At 39.8% G+C, this 16,375-nt stretch overlaps 2 protein-coding genes across 3 annotated transcripts in view; both read right to left on the bottom strand.

Moving 5' to 3' along the window:
- TRPM1 (transient receptor potential cation channel subfamily M member 1) overlaps nt 1–16,375 on the bottom strand; it is a gene marked incomplete at both ends in the record, with an annotated part of 135,458 nt that overhangs the window by 31,244 nt on the left and 87,839 nt on the right. For both annotated transcript variants that reach the window (XM_082648546.1, XM_082648545.1), the window contains 2 exons: nt 8,249–8,477; nt 10,892–11,184. In XM_082648546.1, the coding sequence (XP_082504672.1) occupies nt 8,249–8,477; nt 10,892–11,184 (522 nt within the window). The remainder of the gene's footprint in view (nt 1–8,248; nt 8,478–10,891; nt 11,185–16,375) is intronic.
- On the bottom strand, nt 12,462–13,418 carry LOC309818685 (palmitoyl-protein thioesterase ABHD10, mitochondrial-like; the record flags this gene model as incomplete). Its single annotated transcript, XM_082648547.1, has 1 exon — nt 12,462–13,418. One exon carries the CDS (start codon nt 13,416–13,418, stop codon nt 12,462–12,464), a length of 957 nt encoding a protein of 318 aa, XP_082504673.1.

Below are 16,375 nucleotides of genomic sequence, written 5' to 3'. Positions count from 1 at the left end.
AATGATAGAAAAATACCCACTGGATTTCAAAGACTTAGTACAAAAAAAAGCATATAGACTATCTCATTAGTGATTTTTTTCCTTTCAAAAACATGTTGAAATGATAATATTTTGTATATACTGGTTTAAATAAATATATTATTAAAATTAATTTCAACTGCTTCCTTTTTACTTTTTACAATGTACTTAAAAAACTTTTTGTAACTATTAAAAATTTTACTTTCTTAACTAGAAAATTTAAAGTGACATATGTGGCTTGCATTTTATTTCTGTTGGACAGCACTGCTATAGATTCTATAGTTTCATCTTGCTCTTTAAAATTCTGGCATGTTTAAAAATTGCTTTTTAAAATATATGTTTCCTGGTTGTTTATGGGTTGAAGAGATAGAACATTTGGACCTGTAGACTTCATCACGGAGTGGATTTGGGGATGCTCCTCTGCCCTTGTTTTCTCCTGCCACTTGGCAGCTGGATGAAGAGGCTGGACCAGACCCAGGCTGTTTTGTAAATTTTATTGAAGTAGGGTTGATTTACAATGTCATGTTTAATGTCTGCTGCACAGCAAAGTGACTCAGTTATATATATTCTTTTTCATATTCTTTTCCATTATGGTTTATCACAGGATATTGAATATAATTCCCTGTGCTATACAGTAGGGTCTTGTTGTTTATCCATCCTATATATACTAGTTTGCATCTGCTAATCCCAAACTCCCAATCCTTCCCTCCCCCACCCCTCCTTCCCCCTTGGCAACCACAAGTCTGTCCTCTATGTCTGTGAGTCTGTTTCTGCTTTGTAGATATGTTCAGTATGAAGGTTACTAAAAATAGAGTTGCCATATGATGTAGCAATCCCACTCCTGGGCATATATCCAGACAAAACAATAATTCAAAAAGATGCATGCATCCCAATGTTCATAGAAGCACTATTTACAATAGCCAAGACATGAAAACAACCTAAATGTCCATCGACAGATGACTAGATGAAGAAGACGTGGTACATATATACAATGGACTACTACTCAGCCATAAAAAAGAATGAAATAGTGCCATTTGCAGCAACCTGGATGGACCTAGAGATTATCATACTAAGCAAAGTAAGTCAGACAGAGACAAATACAATATATCACTTACACGTGGAATCTAAAATACGACACAAATGAACATATCTATGAAACAAAAACAGACTCAGGTTTGAGCCCTATGGCAAGACTGTAGATGGCATGTTCTTTCATTAAAAAGTATACCGTTTATCTTGGGCTTCCCTGGTGGCGCAGTGGTTGAGAGTCCGCCTGCCGATGCAGGGGACGTGGGTTTGTGCCCCAGTCCAGGAAGATCCCACATGCCGCGGAGCGGCTGGGCCCGTGAGCCGTGGCCACTGAGCCTGCGCATCCCGAGCCTGGGCTCCGCAACGGGAGAGGCCACAACAGTGAGAGGCCCACATACCGCAAAAAAAAAAAAAAAAAAGTATACCATTTCTCTTTTGGTGATGTTAGCAGCAGTTGATGTCAATTCATCAACTCACTGGGGTTGAAAATTGGTGCTGTTCTAATGCTATCATTTGGTTTCCATTTCTTGGCTGGAATAATTTTACAAAGAGATGTTTCCCTCATCTACTCAGTGGTTACCCAGTGGTTCAGTTCATATAGAAAATGCAGGATAAATGCTTGATTCTTTCCCCTTTATGTACCTGTTTTCAAGATAATGAATTGATTTCCTATCAGCTACTGAAGGTAACTAATTTTTCTTTTTTTAACTATTTCGTATTCCCACCAGCAGTATAGAAGAGTTATAGTTCTTCCACATGCTTGCCAACACTTGGTATGGTCAGGCTTTTAATTTTAGCTTTTCTAGTGGGTGTGTAGTGCTATCTCATTGTGGGTTATTTTTATTATAAAGTATTCAATTTAGTTAAACTAAAAAAATAAAAACCAGTTCACCCATTTCTCCCACTCCATCCTCACCCCTGCTTCTGTCAACAACCAATCTGTTCTCTGTGTCTATGAACTTGCTTTTTGGTTTTTTTAGTTTTCACATGCAAAAGAGATCATAATGTATTTGTCTTTCTCTGTCTGACTTATTTCACTTAGCACAATGCCCTTGAGGTCCATCCACCTCGCAAATGGCAAGATTTCGTTCTTTTTTATGGCTGAATAATATTCCATTTTATATATGTATATATATATATATAAAAGTATAAAATATACACTGTGTATATATAATAATATTCCATTGTGTGTATATATATCATTGCATACATATATATGTACATATATATCACAATTTTTTATCCATTCATCCATCAATGCACACTTAAGTTGTTTCCATGTCTTGGTCATTGTAAATAATGCTGCAATGAACCTAGGGTGCAGATATCTTTTCAAGTTAGTGTTGTTTTCTTTGGATAAATACTCAGTTGTGGAATTGTTGGGTCATATGGTAGTTCTATTTTTAATTTTTTGAGGAACTTTCATACTGTTTTCCATAGTGGCTGAACACCCACCAACATTCCCACCAACAATGCACCAGCGTTTCCTTTTCTCCACATCCTTGCCAAAACTTCTTATTTCTTGCCTTTTTGATGATGGCCATTCTGACAGGTGTGAGGTGATATCTCATTGTGGTTTTGATTTGTATTTCCCTGATGATTTGTGATGTTGAGTATATTTTCATGTGCTTGTTGGCCACCTGTATGTCTTCTTTGGAAAAACGTCTATTCAGATCTTCTGCCCATTATTTAATTGGATTGTTGGTTTGTTTTGTTTTTTGCTTTTAAATTGTATGAGTTCTTTATATATCTTGGATATTAGCCCCTTATCAGACATACAATTGCAACTATTTTCTCTCATTCAGTACGTTGCCTTTTCACTTTGTTGATGATTTCGTTTGCTGTGCAGAAGCTTTTTAGTCTGATGTAGTCCCACTTGTTTATTTTTGCTTTTGTTGCCTTTACTTTTGGTGTCAGATTAAAAAAAAATCATCACCGTGTCAAAGGCTTATGTTTTCTTCAAGGAGTTTTATGGTTTTAGGTCTTATGTTCAAGTATTTAATCCATTTTGTGTTAATTTGGGGGTATGGTATAAAATAGTCGTTCAGTTTCATTGCACGTGGCTGTCCAATTTTCCCAACATGATTTATTGAAGAGACTATCCTTTCCCTATTGTATATTCTTGGCTTCTTTGTCATAAATTTATTGACCATATATGCATGGATTTATTTCTGGGCTCTCTATTCTGTTCCACTGATCTATGTTCCTGTTTCCATTGTTTTAATTACAATAGCTTTGTAATAAGGTTTGAAATCAGGAAGCATGAAGCCTCCAGCTTTGTTCTTCTTTCTCAAAACTGCTTTGGCTATTGGGAAACTTTTTGGATCCACCTAAAGTTTAGGATTGCTTGTTCTATTTCTGTGAAAAATGCTATTGGAATTTTAATAGGGATTGCATTAAATCTGTATATTGCTTTGGGTAGCATGGACTTTTTAACAATATTAATTCTTCTAATCCTTGAGCATGGAATATCTTTCCATTTATTTGTGTCTTCTTCAATTACTTTCATGAATATCTCATAGTTTTCAATATACAGGTTTTCACCTTCTTGGTTAAATTTATTCCTAGGTGTTTTATTCTTTTTGATACAACTGTATATGGAATGACTGTTTTCTTAATTTTTCTTCCTGATAGTTCTTTATTAGTGTATATGTTTACTTAAAAATATTGTTATGAACTCATGGATTTAAAGATATTTGCTATTCATTACTATTAGTAATAGTATTGAAGGTCAAACTGTCCTGTTCGTTTGGCCAGTGGAAGCCTCTTCATGTTTGCTCCTGGGTCCCCCTGATCTGACCCTAGGGGTCCTTGATAGCTTCTTTAACAACTGGTGTGTCAACTATTCTGGGCTCATCTTGTACATATCCTGCTACAGACCTGGAATCAACCATATCTCCAAGAAGTTCTGGCTTCAGTGAATGGGAAATGATATTTCAAGGCCACAGTCTGGGCACTAGGACTGTTCATGCTTTTGGGTAGGTCTTTGTTTCTAGGCTTTTCATTGGCCAGAGCTGGAATGAATTCATATTGATGCTTCCAATTAAGTACTATAGGCTTTTTTGCTTATCCTCTTCCAGATTACATCTGTGTTTCCTTTTCTTCCACACCAAGTCCTAGTTCTCAAGGACAGAGGGGGGTGACAGAATTAAAATATCTCACTGTTAATCAGTTGCTTTAACTTAATAGTTTCAGAATAATGATGTTAATACTACCACTATTAATTATGATTACTGAAAAGTTACACTTTTTTTTGTACAGGTGCTCCCCATTCTCCTCTCATTTTAATTTTTTAATTTGATTTTATTTTTTTAAAAGATGTAATTTTATTTATTTTTGGCTGTGTTGGGTCTTCGTTGCTGCGCACGGGCTTTCTCTAGTTGCAGCGAGCAGGGGCTGCTCTTCGTTGAGATGTGTGGGCTTCTCCTTGCTGTGGCTTATCTTGTTGCGGAGCACAGGCTCTAGGCGCGCAGGCTCAGTAGTTGTGGCTGGAGGGCTCTAGAGCGCAGGTTCAGTAGTTGTGGTGCACGGGCTTAGTTGCTCCATGGCATGTGGGATCTTCCCAGACCAGGGCTCGAACCCATGTCCGCTGCATTGGCAGGCGGATTCTTATCCACTGCGCCACCAGGGAAGTCCCTCCTCTCATTTTTAAATGGTTCTATTATATCTATATTATCAGAACATATAGCTGTTATATACTATTTTCTCTCCCACTTAACTGTCACTTAGTTTTAACACTACAAGTAAATATGTATCTGATGCTATCAGCCCTGTTGCTGATGCCTCTCTGGTTATTTTGGTTGTTGGAGATTCTTTCTGTAATAGATTCTTCAGAAAGTGCTCATAGGAACAATATTTCCCTGAGTTCTTGCCTGTTGGCAACATGTCATGTGTACCCTTTATATTTGACCATCACTTTTGCTAGATATAAAATCTTTGCCTCAATTTTCTTTCTGGGAGTATTTTTATATGATACACACTATTTTTTTTTCTGACATAAATGGTTGCTATTGAAAGTCTGATGATAATTGAATTTTTTTCCCTTAGAAGTCACTTGATTTTTTTTTTTTTTTTTTTTGCCTAGAAGCTCAAAGAACTCTTTTTTTCATTAAAATCCAATAACTTTATTAAAGTGTGTCTTGATGTTGGTTATTCTGGGTTGATGTACTCAGGTTCTCAGTGTGTTTTTTTAAATATATAGTTTCATATAATTTGTCTTCAAGAGAAATTTTTGAATTCTAGTTTGAGACACTTGCTTCTATTTCTAGTTTTAGCTGTTATGGATACTTTCATATTTTTAGCAACATAGGCAATATCTTATGTTGCTATTTCTTTGTTAATTTAAGTACTATCTTAGTCATCTAAATATCTATAGACATCCTATTATTTTAGATGAGACTTTATCTTAATTTATCTCCTTCCCCTCTGCTTCCGTTTTTAACAACCACATCGGTATTTTCAGTTCCTATGAAGTTACCTTTGTAACTTTACACAATAAACTGGAATCTTCACCTCTTGTTTCAACAACTCTTGACAGTTCTGATTCCCCACTTTACAACATGGGGATATTATGCTGTTTACCCCTCTCTCTTCTCCTTCCCACCAGCCAACTTTTCTTAGCTGTACCTTTACTTTCGTAGTTTCATACTTGATAACCTTTGTATTGTATTTAGGATTTATATTTAGGTCTTCAATACTCTGTCTATTGGATTATTCTAAAAAACTGAAGATCAATAAAAAGCATTTACATTTTTATTACCGTATAAAATACTGTCTATTGTACAGTCACATGGTGTGCTGTGATTGCAATTTTAATGTAGAATTCTGGTGCTACTAGAGAAACCTGATCATGGTATCAAAGGTCAAATGGTCTTTTTTACCTTCTATCACTCAAAAATCGTACCAAATTTTAATTTAAATCATAACCGAGCCTTAACTTTTGTGTGCAGTTTTTTTTGTTTTCCCTGGTATTTGATTCTACTTCTATTTTCTCATTAATGATTATGAACTCTTTTTGTTTCCCTAACCCATACCCCTGATCCTTTATAGCATCTTAGTCACTGCATCTATTTGTTGGAATCATTTCTATTCTTCTGTGTACTTTCTTCTTGCATATCACTGACTCTTTGCACTCATTTCATCCAACTGCTTTTTCATATGGGGATTTTTAAAAACTGGGGCTTGTTTCTTGCATTCCACATCACCTGTGTTCTAGCAATTTTGAACGCTTCTTTCAATGGAATGCCTGCTGAAGTACTTTTTCTGAAGGAGTAAGTAGAAAGTATATAACTTGAATCTTTGTCTATCTTAAATAGATATCCTATCCTCATGTCTAAAGTAGCTGGACTGGGTAAAAAAAAAAAAAAAAAAAAAAAAAAAATCCAGGTTCCAAATCCTCTCAGAACTATGAAGGCCTTGTTTCAGTGCCTTCTAGGTTTCAGTATTATTAACGGAAAGTCTGATGCCAACCTGATGTTCATCGCTTTGTAGGAAACCTGCTCTTTTTAAAAAAAAAATCTTCAGGATCTTCTCATTATTCTTGATATTCTAAAAACTATTTATTAATATCCAAACTTATGTATAATATCAGCTTAGTGCATTGTATATAATTGGGCAATTAGGCATGACATTTATATTTTTTTTTAAAGAAAGAAATGGAAATTTTTATTCAAGTCAAATTTGAGGATTATAAAACCCAGGAAAAGCATCTCAGAAAGCTCTGAGAACTGTTTCCAACATTTTTTTTTTTTTCTTCGCGGTACGCGGGCCTCTCACTGTTGTGGCCTCTCCCGTTGCGGAGCACAGGCTCCGGACGCGCAGGCTCAGCGGCCATGGCTCACGGGCCTAGCCGCTCTGCGGCATGTGGGATCTTCCCGGACCAGGGCACGAACCCGTGTCCCCTGCATCGGCAGGCGGACTCTCAACCACTGTGCCACCAGGGAAGCCCCAGTTTCCAACATATTTTTAAGAAATGAAGTGCCTTCTGTATGTCAGAACCCTGATGCCCAGGATAACATATATGGTCTTTTCTTTATCCTCATAGCAATCCCATGAGCTCAGTATAATATTGCCATCACAGAGTAGGTTATCTGAAGGTTAGAATCTCTCCTTAAGATAACCTAGTCATTAACAGTAGTAAACAGCAGAGATGGGATTTGGTCTCAGTACAATTTTCTATCCCCTAAATCCTTTTCAGACACTTTCATAGCTTCATATTCTCTCATAAACCCCATAGAATGAAAACATTGCCAATTAAAATGATATCAGACAGCAACCTAAGTGTCCGTTGACAGATGAACGGATAGAGAAGATGTGGTGTATATACACAATGGAATATTATTCAGCCATAAAAAGGGATGAAATAATGCCATTTACAGCAACATGGATGGATCTAGAGATTGTCATACTAAGTGAAGTAAGTCAGAGAGAGACAAATATCATATGATATCGCTTATATGTGGAATCTAAAGAAAGGATACAAATGAACTTATTTACAAAACAGAAATAGACTTACAGACATAGAAAACAAACTTGTGGCCACCAAAGGGGAAGAGGGGGAGGGATAAATTAAGAGTTTGGGATTAACAGGCACAAACTACTATATATAAAATAGATAACCAACAAGGACCTCCTGTATAGCACAGGGAACTCTGCTCAATACCTTGTGATAACGTATAATGGAAGAGAATGTAAAAAAAAGAATATATATATATATATATATATATCTGAATGACTTTGCTGTACACCTGAAACTAACACAACCTTGTAAATCAACTATATTTCAGTAAAAGTTTTTAAAAAGTAAAACAAAACGATATCAGACAATTTCAGAGTTATAAGGGCATCTATAGAAATAGAGCTCCGGTGTCCACTATAGTGGCGGGTGGCTGGTCCAGGGATGCATGGCTAGTTAGGGTGGACTCCAAGCCTGTAAGCCACTCATGCTGCAGGTCAGGCTCTGGCGTTAGACCACGTGGATTCAGGAGCCAGACCCATGCCTTGCAGCTCAGATCCTATCCCTTAATCTTGAAGCTTCCAGTTCTCCTGTAAGACAAGGATTGCCATGGCATCTCCTTCCTGGGGCTGTTCAGAGTCATGGATGTATAAACCACAGCAAGCGCTTAGCTCAGCCAGGCAGGGAGTCAGAGCTCACGGGTGGCACTTGTCACTATACCGTGCTTACCGACCACGTCACGCATACCTTCAGGCCAGGGTTCTTCCTCATCCGCAGCCTTCCCATCCACATGTCAGTCAGCAGCATCTGGCTGCAGGTGTGGGCGATGAAGTCCCGATGTTTGGCTGCGACAGCCAGTTTGAGGCAGGTCGAGTTGCTCCAGTTTTTCAGCTCGTAGGTCAGCAGTTTCATGGCGATCTGCTCGTCATGCTTGTAGGACTGGTCCAAGAGCTCCACAGCAAGCTGGCCAAAGTCTCTGCAGAGACAGAAATGGGAGCAGGGTGGTCACGTGCTCTTCACTCGAGAGCTGTGTCCGCGGGGATGTCGTGGAGCCACAGGACACAGAGTCTGTGACTCCCTGTCCTCTGGGAGCTCCAGGGGATGTCCCCAGGGGGGACGGCCAGGGGCCAGGGGCTGTGCTTAGCCATGTCAGGGGCTGACTGCTCTTGCTGTAGATGGAGCTTTAGGTGGAGCCCAAGTCTGCCCCTCAGGCCCCAGGGACAGAGCAAAGACAAAGCCCCTTCCCTCAGGCATTCACGGAACAGGGATGCAGATGGAAAAGATGGCAAATGAGAGTTTGAAAACAGCGCTTGTGGGACCGGAAGTCAGAACAGTGGCCATCCTTGGTGCAGGGGAGAGGTGGACATTGAAAAGGCCTCCAGGAGGGCTGGTGGCACAGGTAGGGTGCTGTTTCTTGAGGGTGCTGGTCAAAGTTGTGTGTTGGGTTTGTGAACAGTCACCAAGCTGCATGTTTTGCACACGTGCCTTCTCCTGTATGAGTGTAATACTTCAGTGACACATGGATTACAAGAGCGCTCTCAGTGCTGTGAAGGAGACAAGGTCTAGTTGCCATGGGGACCCAGAGCGGAGAGGACCAATTGCTGGAGGTGGGGGAGGGGGAGTGATGGGAACCAAGTGGCGGATGGAGAAGGGGACACAGGTGATTTGTGAACATAAGATGTATTCCCTTTCCACATGACCCTGATGCGAGGATTTAATGATAGTCATGAACACTTCTTGTTCCTTCAACTTTTTGTGTGGCATCGATGTGATTAAGGTACAGTCCTATAGGGATCACCTTTCTTTGCTTTTGTTTCTCCATTTTATAGAAGATTTGATGCCAGTTCTGAGTGGAAGGATGAAAAAGGGAGGCATTACTTGTGGGGGATGGAGACACAGACTCTGCAGTATCTTCTGGCCTCAGGCCCCACGGGCTGCAGGGGGTCACCACGAGGGTCCTCTAGGAAGCAGAGGGACAGGGCTTGCCAACAGATGGAGGCAGGGGAACACCTCCCTACTTGTAAGAGTCTTGAACACCTGATGTTTAGAAGTCAGCTAGTGATTTTAGAAATCCAGTCCGAAAGATAAGCAGGGTGCTTCACAAAACAAAGATATTACATGTTGGCAGAGGGGCCTGTGTACAATTCAAGTTCACACGTCTGTAAAGTTGCACGGGGACTTCCGGTTTCTGGTTCCACACGTAAGGGACTTGGAAGTTGCCACTCTGTCCTAATAAAAAGTACAAAAGCTCAACAAACTCAAAATCCACGACTTTTCTAGATTCATCAGAGAATTGAGGTCACAGGGCAAATTGCTGTCCACCAAACTGGAAAGACAGAAGGCAGATACTGAGAATCACAACTTAATGGAGCACAAACCCGGGGAACCAGCGCCAGGTTGGAAAACCTGAACTGTAATTGATGAATTTCTGGAGGCCCCGTGAGGACAAGTCTGCAAGTTAATAGCTCCGGGTGGCCCAGGCTTAGAGAAGTGTCCACATTTTTGTGAGTTTTACCTCCAGGAGCCCCACCAAGTTCTCACAGAGAAGATGGGGGAAGAATTCTCTCATGCTGCCATCTGGGAGAGGGGAAAGGGTCCATTCTGAACTATGCCCAGAGCACTCTATTCTTCATAACAAGGCCTGCCCTCGGGGGAAACTGGCTAACCAGAGCTTAACCTATTGGTGTTTTATCAGAGCCTAACTGAACTAGAGGGAGGGAAATACCCAACTCCAGCCCCCTGTAGCCGTCCTAAGGGGGGGACATCCAGAGGTACTTGTGAAGGTCAAGTCCAAGGGCACAGGTTCACTAAGGTTGTTTCCTTATGAAAATTGGTCTCGTTGTCTTTGCACTAAAATTGTGTTTCCCAGAAACAGAATCATGGACATAGAGAACAGACCGGTGGTTGCCAAGGGGGAGGGAAGTTGGGGTAAGATTTCATATATAGAATGGATAAACAAGGTCCTACTGCATAGCACAGGGAACTATATTCAATATCCTGTGATAAACCATAATGGAAAAGAATATTTAAAAATGTGTATATATATATATATATGTATATATATGTATATGTATAACTGAGTCACTTTGCTGTACAGCAGACATTACCACAACATTGTAAATCAACTATATTTCAACAAAAAACATATATTGATTAAAATTGGGTTTCCATAGTTTGCACCAGAAGGCAGTCAACAAAAACAACGAGAGTCCAGAAACGCCTCAGAGAGACAGAAGGAAAAATGCTGACACAATGGACAACGTACTTGATGAACAAGCTTTAAAGGTAATTGTACTTAAGTGAGAGATACATTTGCCACCCTTCCCAGCAAAGGGACAGTGCTCAGGACCATAGTGTCTCCTGGTCCTTAAATTCCCTCTGGACACTCACTTTGAGTTGTTGTCCAGGTCCTGGGAGATGTCGTCCACCAGCTCGCTCTCGGAGGACTCGTGGGCCATCGACTTGTAGAGCTTGCAGGCCACCAGGGCCTTCGCCATGCTCTCCTCCCCCCGCTGCCAGAGGAAGACCGCCATTTTTTGGCGCTTCATCAGCACGGCCCACACCATCAGCTCATGGAAGGGGTACTGGAATCGACTCACGGCGGGGTCGTCCACATCGATGTCCAACTCCTCCTCCTTTTTCTTCTTCTTCTTTTTCTTCCCTTTGGCTGGAGGCTCATCATCCTGAGGGGAGAGAAGCACCTTTGCCATGGTTCCGCCATAAACGTGCAACAAAGGGTTTCAAGACAACTGGAAAAAGGGAAACCTCTCCCTCCAAGGGAATAAAGAGAATTCTAAGTACATCTGCGGTTTCCAACCAGTGTACTAATTCTTTTGAAAAGATGCACATGTTTATTATGAGAAGTAAACCATCGAAGACCAAATGAGCTGAAAAGGCATACTACTGTTTGAAGAGTTTATACGCCTGGGTTGGCAGGGTTTTTTTTTCCCCAGAAGCCTCTAAAAATTGAAGAGATGCTGCAAAACTAAAACAAAGAAAACACTTCAATCCAAATCACCCCATGGGAGAGATAAAGCCTGTAGCTTATTTCCTCAGGGGAGTCTTCAAGTACCAACACTCGTTTGCCAGATACCGCTGAACCGGAGATTAATAGGAAAAATGTAAAAGGGGATGGAGAAAAATGTCTTGTTTCCCTACTAATGGTTTAAGGAAGCAAGCGTTCCATTTTTTTAAATTATAATTTATTTATTTATTTCTTTTTGTCTGTATTGGGTCTTTGTTGCTGCACGCTTTCTCTAGTTGCCGTGAGCGGGGTCTACTCTTTGTTGCGGTGAGCAGGCTTTTCATTGCGGTGGCTTCTCTTGCTGCGGAGCAGGGGCTCTAGGCCCGCAGGCTTCAGTAGTTGTGGTGCCCGGGCTTAGTTGTTCCACGGCATGTGGGATCTTCCTGGCCCAGGGCTCGAACACGTGTCCCCTGCGTTGGCAGGCAGATTCTTCTTATTTTTTTTAATATATAAAGTAATAGCTTTATTTTGAAATTTATTATGTTTCAGACATTTCTCTAGTCATTTTAGATTTATTTCAATAAACATTTTCCTATATTTTGTAAACCGCATTTTAAAATCAGAAATAATTTTGCAGATCTCCATATACAATGATACCAAACAGAAAACAAAAAAATCAAGTTTTATTAGCAATTCTAAGTAAGAGCTGGCACAGTTAACACAAGCATTAGAAGGTAAACATCTCTTGAATAAAGAAATAGGAAATATTTTAATGAAAAAAGTCAAGGATTGAAGGAAGGAGAAAATTTTTCAAACAGCAGCTGGCTCTTTCTTCACAATCTGAATCACTTGTGCAAATACATCATTAAATACGCACATGATATTTACAAGGTAGAGATAAGAGAAAAAAACCTTCTAAGTATCAGGGTCGTTCATCTGTTATCCCTCTTCCATCTTCTGGGTCCATTACTTAACATTCCAACTAAAACTGTGATTCTAGTTAACTACAGTTGAAAGCTTATCAATTAAGTCATCAACAGTGTAAACCAGAAGTTGAATGTCCGCTTTTTCCTTCATTCGGTGATCACTATTCTTTCGGAGGAAGACATCTACATCTGTGCTGACTACTCGGTCAGCAACCTGCATGGACGTATGCCATGATACAATGTCATCCTTCATGCCGTGGAGCAATCTTATAGGGCAGTTCACAGGAATAGGACTATGTAACAAGCAGTGGTGCTCTGCTTCTTTAATGACACTGTACTGAATGCGATAAACTCCTCCTTCACTGTATTTTGATGGCATGGACCACACACCTTTCATCTCTATTTCCTTTTTTGCCTCAACAGGAAACTGATTAAACTGTGTCACTAGGCCATCCACAGCTGTCGCTATGCCAATAAGAGCAACAACCTTTTGTGGCCATGCGATTGCAGCATGAAGCATAAGCCATCCACCGAGGCTAGATCCAGCTAGTATCTGTGGTCCTTCAGCTAAGTCATCAATTATAGAAAGAACATCTTTTCTCCATTTTCCCACTGTGCATTCTTCTAAGTTACCATCTGAATTTCCAACTCCTGAGTAATCAAAGCTTATACAGGCGTGACCTAGAGATTTGCAAAACTCCTCAATCGCCAATGCTTTTGTACCATTCATATTAATATAGCCAGGGATGATTCCTGGACTTTTGCATTTTAGCCTTTTATGAGCCAGGTTTGGAAGGTCTGGCCGACTAAGGAAAGAGATTGATGTCTTTTGTCTGCAAGCTGGGAGCCACTGTGGTGCCGGCTCGGCCTTCGGTGCAAGTAACGTGCTGAGCCCACAGTGGAAGCCGAAGGAGACGGCCATCCAGCCCCACCTATGACAAGGTACCCCGACAGGCGGATTCTTAACCACCGCGCCACCAGGGAGGTCCCACAAGTGCTCCATTTTGAATGAGCTTTGTCTTTTCATGGATGTGCTATAAATGGAGGGTCTCCCATGACTGGGAGAATTGGGGTTGAAACACGGTCAACATTTCCCATTTCCTAAAGGGATTGTGAGGGATGATTCTGAAAACGGAGAAGGATCCTAAAGGAATGTCTGTCATGACTGGGAGAATTGGGGTTGAAACACAGGAGTGTCATGGAAATATATGGGGCTCAGACTACTCCAGGCTAGGGCTTCAGTACCCAGTAGAATGACAGAAATGGGTATTTGCTCTTTTGCAAACAGCTTTCTTGTCAATGATCCACTTTTATTCTTATACTGACTCTGAGAGGTTGTGAATGTCTTCCATTCCATCAGATGAGGAAGTTGTGACCCAAAGTCTGAATAATTTGCCCACATACACACGGCTGGAGTGGCTGGGCAGGGTGGGGGTGAGGGGGGAGACTGGCTCTCCAATTCCTATCACATGTTGTTCATGACTAACCCAAGTTTTATAACCTTATAATGAGTTGTCTGACATTTTAATTGAAACTATGGTATCTTGCCTTAGATTGAAATGTTTTTGTTCAGGGACTTTCCTGGTGGCACATTAGTTAAGAATCTGCCTGCCAATGCAGGGCACATGGATTCGATCCCTGGGCCAGGAAGATCCCACATGCTGCGGAGCAACTAAGCCCGTGTGCCACAACTACTGAAGCCCATGCACCTAGAGCCCATGCTCCACAACAAGAGAAGCCACCGCAATGAGAAGCCCGCACACCGCAACGAAGAGTAGGCCCCACTCGCCTCAACTAGAGGAAGCCCGTGCCCAGCAATGAACACCCAATACAGCCAAAAATAAATTAATTAATTAATGAATTTTAAAAGTGTTTTTGTTCAAATTTTCTAATTTGTCCCAGTAAAACTACAGTTTTGGTCATTTAGGAAGGTTGGTCTATATAGGTTAAAAACTGACATTATGGAAATTAAAAAATAAACATAGCTTTATTTTCAAGAATATATCCAGTCAAATAAAAATCCACTAAGGACTAATGAAAGGCTGTAAAACAGAAACCCTTTTAAGCCTATCTTTCAATAATACATTGTATTGTTAAAATACCAGTTGTATGCAAATTCTGTTAAAGTAATTTTAAGATTGCTAGAGAAAGAATATAACCAACAAGGGATTAATTTCCCTAAAATGCAAGAACAGCCACAAAGCAACAAGAAAAAGAAACAACCCAATAAAATAACAAAAGATATGGACTGGAAGTTAAAAAGAAACTGACCCATCCACAATCACAGTAAGAGCCTCTAAACACCCCTCACTTAGAAATCAACTTGAAAAAATTAGTACAGATAGAAGCAAATTGAACAATAACATTACCAAGTTTGATCTGACAAAGACGTATACGTATTGTACCCAACAAGCCGGGAGTACACATTTGTTTCTAACACACATGAATCATTAACAAAATTCCACCTGGCATTATTCCCTAATTCTTTTGAGATTTTCTATATCAACAAATTCCAGATATCAGAAATCATGTAGTATACACTCAAAGAATAAAATTAAAAATCAACAAGAGTAGGATAACAACAATAACAAAATTCTGTATCTGGAAAATTTTAAATACACTTATAAATAACTTGTGGATTAATGAGGAAAGTATAAACTGTTTAGAAATGAACTGCAATGAAAGTTCTACTTACCCAAACCTGTGGGATACCATGAAAACAATGCTCAGAGAAAAAATTTATACTCTTTATGCATTTATTGGCATACAGGAAAGATTGAAAATAGGCAGGGACTTCTCTGGCAGTCCAGTGGTTAAGACTTCACGCTCCCACTTCAGGGGGCACAGGTTCCATCCCTGGCTGGGAAACTAAGATCCCACATTCCACATGGCATGGCCAAAAAAAAAAAAAAAAATGATGTGAACACTATAAATATGGTATAATTTGGAGTCCCTTGGGAAGGGCCTCTTTCTCATACACTCCCAAATAATCTTCCCCCATCTATCCCAGTGCCTTGACAATCTGTCAGTATAGATTGATTCCTTTAAACTAATTAATTAAAATAAAAATTTTTTTAAAAAGAAAATGGGCAAACTTCGCTTTCAAATTGAGTCAATAAAAATAACACAGTAATTCCATATAAAGTATATGGAAGGAATGAATACAAATAAAATATATTAATAAAATAGAAAACAGAAAAAAGAAAGTTGCTTAATAAAGCAAAAATACCAATCAAATCTGAAGGCAAGTACGGTTAAGAAAAAAAGGGAGAAGATATAAATATAAAAAAATTGGAACAAGAAATAGCACACAACTAAAGATATTGAAAAAATTAGAATACTATGTAAAGGTTTATACCAAAGTACTTGCAAGTCTAGAAGTAAATTGTTTGCTAGGAAAATATAATTGACCAAAGCTGACTCTAGAAAATAGAAAAGCTCCATGAACTCATGTTATGAAAATTATTATAAAGGCAGTGAAAAATATGCCCCTAAAACACAGGACTGGGACCAGGCTATTTTACAGGAGAGTGCCACCAAACCTTCACCCAACAGATAAAGCCAACATGATGCAACCAACCTAAGAGAGCATGGACTTACGGAAAGCTGCATATCATAACCCTTCTAGTTACGCTGAAGGTCGGTGTCCACTGTGAACACAGAATCAAAACCTACCCTGTATCCATACAGAAATTGGGATGCTATTTGAATCATGAATTTGAGAAGAGTCTTTACAATAGACAGTCTTAATATTCTGTGTTATGATATTTCTTTCACTCATTTATATATTTTCATGTCTAGTGCTTTTTTTAAAATTAATTAATTATTTTTTGGGGCTGCGTTGGGTCTTCATTGAGGTGCACAGGCTTCTCATTGCGGTGGCCTCTCTTGTTGCAGAGCACGGGCTCTAGGTGCGCGGGCTTCAGTAGTTGTGGCTTGTGGGCTCTAGAGCACAGGCTCAGTAGCTGTGGCTTAGTTGCTCCA

This window comes from Grampus griseus (assembly GCF_964374135.1).
Source record: "Grampus griseus genome assembly, chromosome: 2".
In the NCBI taxonomy this organism is placed as follows: domain Eukaryota; kingdom Metazoa; phylum Chordata; class Mammalia; order Artiodactyla; family Delphinidae; genus Grampus; species Grampus griseus.
The sequence above is the reverse complement of the archived record's forward strand: the minus strand, read 5'-3'. Positions and strand labels throughout refer to the sequence as shown.